We start from the raw sequence: 10,188 nt of genomic DNA on the forward strand, positions 1-10,188 counted from the left end.
GACTGCGAGAGGGCACAGGCCGGGCTGAGGGACCCCCCACCCCGAGTGCACAAATTTTTGTGCACCGGGCCTCTAGTTTTATAGATAAAAAGAAAGAGTAGTGGCTGCCATGAAAAGGAGTGAAACTCCCACTTCCAAACCTAGAAGAGAGAAAGGTTGTTTGATTGTATACATGGAGGCAGGGGTAGTTGGAGTAAGAGGACTTCATCCGGCAGACACGAGCTGGGAGTAGAGGCTAGGAGTAAGCATTTCAGGAGGAAAGAACAGCACAGCCAACACAGTGTTGGGGAGTCACACAGTCGGGAGGTGGTGAGCTGTTTGTGTGGTGGGAGATGAGGCTGATAGGTATGTTGAGTCTAAAGTGGAAACACCTTGAATGCCATTAATCTCCTGTGGAACAGTAGCTGAAACCAGTGTACAAAAGAGTTCCTTGAGGAACACATTCCTTCAGAGACTGATGACAGAAGACAGCATAGGCTCAGGTATCTGCATGTTACACAAGGACTTTGGGTGATTTTGAAACAGGACATCCATGGACCACACTATGAGAAACTTTATAGATGGTGGGAAGCCATTAGGAAAGTGACACATAGAAGTGATAGAGCAACGATTTTCAACCTTTTTCATCTCATGACACATATAAACATTACTAAAATTACTAAAATTTTGCTGATCTGACAAAAAAAAGTATAATTTTGATTCACACCAGATGGCTGTTGTCATTTTTTTTTTTTTTTGACAATCTAAAGGAAAAGAGGTCAGCGCCCCTGACTAAAATAGTCAGGTGTTGCATGTTTTAGAAATCCTTTTGGCATATCGTTTGAAAATCATTGGGATAGAGGAGTGGGAACGAGAGATGGGCCATATCCCAGAGATCACACTGCCCTGAAGGCTTGTTCTAGACTGGAGCAGGGACTGGCAAATGATGGCTTGATGCCAAATCCAGGCCACTACCAGCTTTTGTAAGTAAAGTTTTATTGGCACACAGCCATGCCCATCCATTTACATATTGTCTGTGGCTGCTTTTTTACTTCAGTGGCAGAATTGAATAGTTGTGAACAGGGTATAAGGCCTGCAAAGCCTAAAATATTTATACTGGATTTTACAGAAAAAGTTTGCTAACCCCTATTCTAGAACATTCTTGAGCTGCAAATTAGGTAAATGATAGAATGAGAATCTTTTTTACTATGGTGGTTTACATTTTTAAAAATATTGCTTTCCTTTTTGAGAATTTAAAGAAAGCTGTGAAGTTTTTCCTGAGAAAGACACTAATTTCATAAACACAATACCTTTTAGACAATTGCAGGAAGTTGTAAGTCCCTTCCTTCAGCCTCTAAGAGCTCTACAAATCTGATAGATAGACTGAAATTCTCAGACTCAAAAGGCAGACTCTGATGTCCTTCCTCCTTACTTTTGGTACTCAGAACTTAAGTAAAGGGATCAATGGGTTCTAAATACAAAATAACTACCTGGTCACTATGGATTTTAAATTCTCAATACCTGTATTTTCTCTTCTTTTGTTTTGTTATATGTTTTTATTGATTTCAAAGAGAGGAAGGGAGAGGGAGAGAGAGATAGATACATCAATAACAAGAGAGAATCATCGATTGGCTGCCTCCTGCACCCTCCCCCCTTATTGGGGATCGAGCCCACAACCCAGGCATGTGCCCTGACCGGGAATCGAACCGTGACCTGGTTCATAGGTCGACTCTCATCTATTGACCCACACTGGCCAGGCCTCAACACTTGTATTTTCTTACTTTAAGGTACTTAGTACCTGCAGGAGGAAAATAAAATAAACTCTTATACTCTTAAGCTAGACTCATCAATTATAAATGTTTTGCCACATTTGCCCTTGTTACCTGTGCTTTCTCTCTGTGTACACATGTGCTCACATACATTTTTTGTGTGATCTATTTGAAAATAAATTGCAGACAATATGTCACTTCACCAAAAAGTCCTTTAGCATGTATCCTCTAGTAACAAGGACATTCTTTTACATAACCATAGTACTACTAGAGGCCCGGCGCACGAAATTTGTGCGCAGGTACGGTGCCTAGGCCTGGCCTGCGATCAGGGCCATCTTCCCTAGATGCCGGCAGCTGGCCCTGCTCCCAGCCACCACCCACCCCCAGTTCCTCAGGCGATCGGAGCATGCCAGCCGGGGGAGGGATCAAGAAGTTGGCCGTCCCGCCTGTTCGCTGGCCCTGCCCCCGCCGTTGGTCACCCTCTGTGTGTGGGGCGACCCTCAGAGGCCTGGCGCACGAAATTTGTGCACAGGTATGGTGCCTAGGCCTGGCCTGCGATCAGGGCCATCTGCCCTGGATGCCGGCAGCTGGCCCTGCTCACAGCCACCACCCACCCCCAGTTCCCCAGGCGATCGGAGCCTGCCAGCCGGGGGAGGGATCAAGAAGTTGGCCGTCCCGACCGAGCGGTAGTCAGTGCGTCTCATAGTGACTGGTCGAGCAGTTTTTCTGGTCGGTCTGCTGTTAGGGTCAATTTGCATATTACCCTTTTATTATATAGGATTATCAACAGTCAAAAACTCATGGATACAGCAATATCATGTAGTACTTTTGAAAGAGAGAATACATACACATATATGTGTATTCCATATTCACATTTCCCCAGGAATGCCTTTTCCTTTTTTTATTTTTATTTAAAACCTAACTAATTATGAATCACAAATTAAATTTGTCTCTTATAATCTAGAACACTTTTCCCAATTGTGCATGTTGCAGGGAAGAGGAATGGAGAGAGGCAGGAAGAGAGGGAGAGACCTTTTGGAGATTCAGCCCTTAAAATTTATTTGTTAAAGCAAATCTTAAAAATCTGGATTTGTCCAGTTGTCTTTCCACAGTAGTATTAGATTTTGAAAGAGAAAATACATACACACATATATATATTCCATATTCACATTTCCCCAGGAATGCCTTTTCCTTTTTTTATTTTTATTTAAAACCTAACTAATTATGAATCACAAATTAAATTTGTCTCTTATAATCTAGAACACTTTTCCCAATTGTGCATGTTGCAGGGAAGAGGAATGGAGAGAGGCAGGGAGAGACCTTTTGGAGATTCAGCCCTTAAAATTTATTTTTTAAAGCAAATCTTAAAAATCTGGATTTGTCCAGTTGTCTTTCCACTGTAGTATTAGATTGAGGTCAAACGTTTTTAGCAAGAATACTACATAGGTGGTGGTGTGTCCTTCCTCTTGTATCTTGTCTGGAGGTTGTTGAGGTCAATTTGCCCTGTAATTGTTGATGCTAAGTTTGATTTTAAAATGCCTTTGTCCTAGTGCTGTACATTGAAAGATCCTAGTAGCAATGAACCCCCAGTAGCACTCTACCCCTAGTATCCAGGCTCTTGGTTTCTAAGGTACATTCTCCACTAAAAAGAAACAGAGCTCCTTGGAGAAATGTTCCGAGTTTGGGGCAGGATGATCCTGGAAAATCTTACTGAGTCAGTAAGGAGGGAAGTGCTCAGTGAATGTCAGGAACACAGGAAAGGGAAACAGGGATTAGCTTGAAAGGATTCTCCCAGCTGGACTTGGTAATTTGATCATAAAGAAAGAATAAGATGATAATAGGTTATAACCTTGAATATAAGAATCCATGCATCTACAGTGATTTAAAAAAGAAGATGGGGCCCAAGCCGGTTTGGCTCAGTGGATGGAGCATCAGCCTGCGAACTGAAAGGTTCCAGGTTCAATTCCAGTCAAGGGCACAGGCCTGGGTTGTGGGCTGGATCCCCAGTGGGGGACTTGCAGGAGACAGCCAATCAATGATTCTCTTTCATCATGGATGTTTCTATCTCTCCCTCTTCCTTCCTCTCTGAAATCAATATATATATATATATAAAAAAGATGGGGAGGGGAAGCTCTTTTTTACAGAAGAATGCCAGCTAATGAACAGGAAAAGAAAGATAGAATTGGAAAAATCAGAATTTGAGTTGTCCCATGGCCAGATAGAACATATGATCTGATGGAGAATCTTAGGTCAAGCTTACTTACAAAGCTCTAATACATGGTAGTTGTCTGCAGCCTCGTCTGTAGCTATGGATGTTACATTTTTACTAGTTCCCAAAGTCAGCACATTATCACTTAAGTTCTTTGGTTCTGTTTTTTATTTATCATTCTCTCAGGGATGCTCACATGTGTCACAGAAAGATTAAATAAGATCTGATAGACATTCACTAACTGCCTTTTGTATTCTGGGCATTGATGGCAAGATTTAGATGATGAGTTTTAATTTTTATGTTTGATATCAACAAGTAAATGATTTCCATGTGGTTGGACAGATCCTGAAACAGTAAATGCAGTGGATGGAATTTTTACTTCCTATGGAAATACTTAATGCTAATGTACTTGACTTTAACCTTTAACATCGCATCTTCTCTCCTTTTTGCAGGCATGCCCAGTCCCTGGCCGCCCTGCAGGCGTACTCTCACTGGTTAGCACAGTATTGCAGTGAAGCGCATCGGCAGAACACCCAGCAGTTTGTCACACTCATCTCCACTACCATGGATGCAGTCACACCTCTAATCAGCACCAAGGTCTGGAAACAGCGAAGGCTACACCTGTCATCTACCTGAGTCTGTCTTGTCCATGTACCCACTTATTATCCAATCAAAATATTACAGAGCAGTAGACTCGTCATTCTTATCACTGAAATATAACTACATGCCATTTCATGTTCCTTTTTAGTTGTAAACCACTTAATGCAAATATAACTTTATATTTTTAGTTCTCTAAGTCCCACATGAACACATACTTATTGTGAAAAAGTAAAATATGGTTCAAATTTATAGATTGAAATGTGATGGTACTCTTTGATCTCTTCCTCCAAAACATTTCCCTTTCCCCAGTAAGCACTGTCCATGGTTGTGTATCCTTCAGAGATGTTTCTTTTTACATACACAAGTGAAAGTCTGTATTTAGCTGAAGATACAGCTGCTTTTGCTTAACAGTATGCTTCGGAGACTTTTACATGTATAAAGCAGCTTCAGCTTTTCAAACTGCCCCGTGTTTTGTAGTGGGGATAGATTATAATTTCCTTATTGATGGAAATTATATCCTTGTAGGATCGGTTGCTGCAAGTGGAATTGCTGGGTTGAAGGTTATATCCATGTAAACTTTGATAGGTTCTATTAAGTTGTCCTCCAACAAGACCAGGTTGCATTATTTGAGGGTATACATGCTTGTTGTTTTTTTTTTATGGTTTTAGTCATACATAGCATTCTGTACCACTATTAATAGGATAATGTATTATTTTCCATAAGTTTCTATTGTGTTTATAATTGTAATTTATAAAAAATACCCCACACAGGGTATGTTTCATAATAGCCATTGCTGGACGTTTGACAGCTGCCATTTTTTATTTTTTATTTTTATTTTTTTATTGATTTCAGAGAGGACGGGAGAGGGGAGAAAGAGATAGAAACATCAATGATGAAAGAGAATCATTGATTGGCTGCCTCCTGCATGCCCCCTATTGGGGATTGAGCCTGTAACCCTGGCACCACTGCTGTGCTGGCCAGCCATGAGCCAGTTTCTGGCTGAGCGGCGTTCCCCCTGTGGAAGCGCACTGACCACCAGGAGGCAGCTCCTGCATTGAGCGTCTGCCCCCTGGTGGTCAGTGTGCATCATAGCGACCAGTTGTTCCGCCATTGGGGTCAATTTGCATATTACCCTTTCATTATATAGGATTTATTTCCTAAACATTCTATGTGTCCTTGACTCTTTTGTATGCGGTTTTCACCCTAGTTTTATCAGCATTAGGTCTTGTCTACAAAAAGTTTTCCTTCTTTTTTAATTTGAAAAGTACCATTATGGTACTTGAATCAAGTTTTTGATTGGCATGTTGAGGTAAAGGAAGTAGGAGAACCTGGCATGATAGATGGAGTGCTAAGGTGGGGGTGGAGAGAGATCTTGGCTTGGTTGGAGCAAGAGGAATGAGATGAATAGTCTGCAGTTATTTTAATGAAATGCCAAGGAGCTTGCCATGAGATTTAAGAGTTGATAGTGAACAAATGGTTCCCTGAGTTCAAAGATGCCGGTGACTATGAACAGGAGGAACTGGAGATGATGATCCTAGCTGGAAGGCAGGAGCTGTGGGCATGGTAAAGAAGATGCCTTTTTTTTTTTAAAAAAAAGAATGTTATTGGAATTTCTTCTTTTTTTAAAAATCTATTTTTATTGATTTTCAGAGAGGAAGGAAGAGGGAAAGAGAGATAGAAACATCAGTGATGAAAGAGAATCATTGATCAGCTGTCTCTTGCATGCCCCCTACTGGGGATTGAGCCCACATCCTGGGCATGTGCCCTTGACCAGAATCGAACCTGGACCCTTCAGTCTGCAGGCGGACACTCTATCCACTGAGCCAAACCAGCTGGGGCAAGAAGATGCCTTTGTGATGGGCATCAGCATAGGAAAGCTCCTTTGAGATAGAGCCGATGTGGTACAATTTGGCAGCCAAGAACTATATTTAGCTTGTGGCTGCCTCATCAAGGTTCTTCTAATACAATCTCAGGGGATACAGTGAGCTGCCATGTCCTCTTCCCTCTTCAGGTCCAAGACAAGCTGCTGCTATCTGCGTGCCACCTGCTGGTTTCACTGGCCACCACTGTGAGGCCCATCTTTCTGATCAGCATCCCCTCAGTGCAGAAAGTGTTCAACAGAATCACCGATGCCTCTGCTCAGCGACTTGTTGACAAGGTGAGGCCCAGGGTTACCCTGGAGTCACTGGAGTGGTGCGGCTCAGCCTCAGGGAGGCTGGGGAAGAAGAGTCTGGCCATTCTTTCTGCACCCGGAGCTTACAGGCCAGGCCACCACAGACGGCTTTCTTACACGTGCGGCACGGACACAGCCTTACTGCTCTCTTGTCACGTCCTCCCCATCATGGCAGTCAGTGTGTGGATCCAGACATAAAAAAGTGCCTCCTAGGGACAGAGCTGGTGCTGCTTTTTTTTTTTTTTTTAACTTATTTATTGAGATGAGGCTTATGTTGCTTTGAGAGCTAGTGATTTAGCTGGTGTTGTGAGAGCCTTTGCATTCTTTTGGTTTAAACAGTCTGTTTTTATTGTTACATGTTTGTTTTCTGAGGGTTGAGATGCCTCAGATAAGTATATTCTCTTAAAGTCCTAGGAAGCTCAGGTTAGACGTGTAGAAACAAACAAACAAGGCTGGAGTCAGAGGGGGGGTCACAGCAGTTAGGTTAAGGGCACCTGGATATGAACGAATTGCTTCGGACCAGCACCCTCTTACTAGTAATAGCCTGCTCCGAGTAGCGCTGCCGAGGGTGTCAGAGGCCAGCAGCAGAGAGACTGGTGAGATCCAGGGTCTGGTCCGCGATGCTTCCAGGACCACAGTAATTATTGAGACTGGCTGGCCCTCGGCTGTGCTAGATCCAAAATTGGTGTTATTGCTTCACTTTCTTTTCCTCCCAGGCTTCCCTCAGAGTTGGACCAAAGCCCCAGGTACAGGTTATCAGAAAGGAGCCTGGAGCCTGAGCTCAGTGTGTGTAGTGGGTGCTAAAGACTGTTGTTCTTGAACTTCTCATCATGGATGCCTTTGGGGTCTCTTCCAGGCTCAGGTGTTGGTGTGCCGAGCCCTCTCCAACATCCTGCTGCTTCCATGTGCAAACCTCTCAGAGAGTGAGCAGCAGTGGCCCATGCGCTCCGTCAACCATGCCAACCTCATCTTCGCACTCTCCCGGGACTATCGCAACCTGAAACCCACTGCTGTCGCCTCTCAGAGGAAGATGCCCCTGGATGATAGTAAGTGGCCCCTGGGCAGGGACATCCCAGGGAGATCGGTAGGGCAGGCATTGTCCTTCCTTTGTGGCAGATGGGATTTGCACCCGAGGCTCCTGAGTCAGACTTGGGGTATAACCCTCTGACCTGTGAATTCAGTGAACACATCAACTGGACCTGTTTCTTGAATGCAGGGTGCCCCTTCTCTCTCTAAGAAAAAGAAAAAAAGTTTTTTATTGATTTCAGAGAGGAAGGGAGAGGGAGAGAGAGATAGAAACATCAGTGATGAGAGAGAATCATTGATTGGCTGCCTCCTGCATGCCCCCTACTGGGGATTGAGCTGGCAACCCACGATGGAGAATTGAACCATGACCTCCTGGTTCATAGGTCAATGTTCAACCACTGAGCCACACCAGCTGGGCCCCTTCTCTTGCTTAAAATGTAAAAAATAAGGAAAATGTTTATTGAAGGGCTGTGGCTAAAAAAAAAATCCTGCAGTATATTGATCCAAGAATTGAACGACCGCCTGGTTCATATGTCAATGTTCAACCACTGAACCACACCAGCTGGGCCCCTTCTCTTGCTTAAAATGTAAAAAATAAGGAAAATGTTTATTGAAGGGCTGTGGCTAAAAAAAAAATCCTGCAGTATATTGATCCATTTCAGATAGTTGCATAAGCAAGCAGGGCAATTCATCTATACACACTGGGGGAAAGAGTTTAAGAATTACTTGAAACTGTCGTTAACCTTTCTCCAAATAAATATTTCAGAGGCTTTGAAAGAGCTTGGTATCTTCACAAATGGCACTTTTAGTTGATTGTTTATATTAAAGAGGCAGAAAAATATGAATCAAGAGAACTCAATAGTTTCAGTAGAAGGTATCAGATTTCTCTGAAAAATCTTCCTGAAATAATTACTTAAAAATGCAGTCTGTTTTCACAATAAGAAAACAATGGGACATTATTGGGCAACATTATTTATAGAATGTTAACAAAAATGCTATGTGAAATGTTAGAAATGATAAACACTCATCGTTTAAAAAACATTACTTTTATAATTAGGAACACTAACATATGTTCATTGTTCAAAAATATTAGGGGGGTAGGGGGACAGTGGGGGGATAAGGACACATATGTAATACCTTAATCAATAAAGAAAATAAAAAGAAATATTAGAAGAGTGTAAAGTAGAAAAGAAAAACTCTTAAATCTCACCAGTTTTAGTACTTTACAAAGTAACCATTTTAAATAGCTTGTTGGATGAATGGCTGATTACTGAGGGCACACTGCATAGGGGCTTGCCTGCCTTAGCGATCTTCCATCAGCAAATCTCGGCTGTGCCAGCGTCAGCTGTCAGCGTCTGGTATTGTCTGATCCTGAGTGTTTTACGTTCATTTAATTCTCATATCAGCCTTATGAGTTAGGTACTGTGAATTATCCTGATTTTATCCATGAGGAAACTTAAGATATGGGAAGGTTGAGTAACTTGCTCAGGGGTAACATACAGCTACTATAGAAAGGTGCTTTATCAAGTTTAATGGTCTTCTTTCTTACTTTATCTTACATCCTACATCAGTCAGCATAGGCTAGGACTAGGTTATGCTATGTTTGAGAAATAATCCCCAAAGCTTAGTGGCTTACTGCAGGAAAGCACTTGTTTCATGTTAATTCCACATGTCCAGCATGGGTCAGGGTTTGGGAAGGTTCTGCTCATTCTAGAACCCAGGCTTATGAAGGGTCCATTTCAGTTTGTGGTTACACTGGGAAGGGCTCTTGCTTAGAAGTGACACTTATTTCCACTCATTTTGTTGGCCAGGACGTATGGCCATGGTTCACATAGCGGGTGGAAAGTGTGATGCCACCATGTGCTGGAAATATTTGCTGAATAGGTTTAATGATTTCCACAATGAGCACAATTAAAAACATAGTTAGCATTTGTGGAGTGTGTACTGTGTGCCAGGTGTGGGCTGAGAACTTCATATACATTATTTCATTTAGTCTTCCCTATAGTCCTGTGGGTATATAGCTCATTATCCTCATTCTCCAAGTGACCAAATGAAGGCCTGGAAAGGTTTTTCTAACTCAACTTTATACTTTGAAAATTTTTCTAACCTACAGGACAGTTGAAAAAATAAGAAAATGAACAATTGTGTATCTTTCATCAGGATTCACCAATTGTTAATACTTTGCCACATTTGCGTTCTTCTCCACTCACACATACCTTTTCTTTTTTAACTGAGCTGTTTACAGTAAGTTGCAGACATTGGCACTTTATTCCTGAATATTTAAACTTTATTTTTGAGAACAAGATATTCTCATATATAACCAAAACACCATAACACAACCAAGCTGTGTAACATTGTTATAATAATGTCATTTATATTATAGACTAGAGGCCCGGTGCACAAAAATTTGTGCACTCGGGGCGGGGAGGGGG

General features: G+C 42.2%; 1 protein-coding gene across 1 annotated transcript in view; it reads left to right on the forward strand.

The window, feature by feature from the left end:
• XPO6 (exportin 6) overlaps positions 1-10,188 on the forward strand; it is a 90,759-nt gene that overhangs the window by 62,019 nt on the left and 18,552 nt on the right. Inside the window, exons 13-15 of the mRNA XM_014542951.1 lie at positions 4,410-4,554; positions 6,569-6,715; positions 7,587-7,776. Of these exons, the coding sequence (XP_014398437.1) occupies positions 4,410-4,554; positions 6,569-6,715; positions 7,587-7,776 (482 nt within the window). The remainder of the gene's footprint in view (positions 1-4,409; positions 4,555-6,568; positions 6,716-7,586; positions 7,777-10,188) is intronic.

The sequence above is a fragment of the Myotis brandtii genome, unplaced genomic scaffold, assembly GCF_000412655.1.
Source record: "Myotis brandtii unplaced genomic scaffold, ASM41265v1 scaffold317, whole genome shotgun sequence".
Lineage (NCBI taxonomy): Eukaryota > Metazoa > Chordata > Mammalia > Chiroptera > Vespertilionidae > Myotis > Myotis brandtii.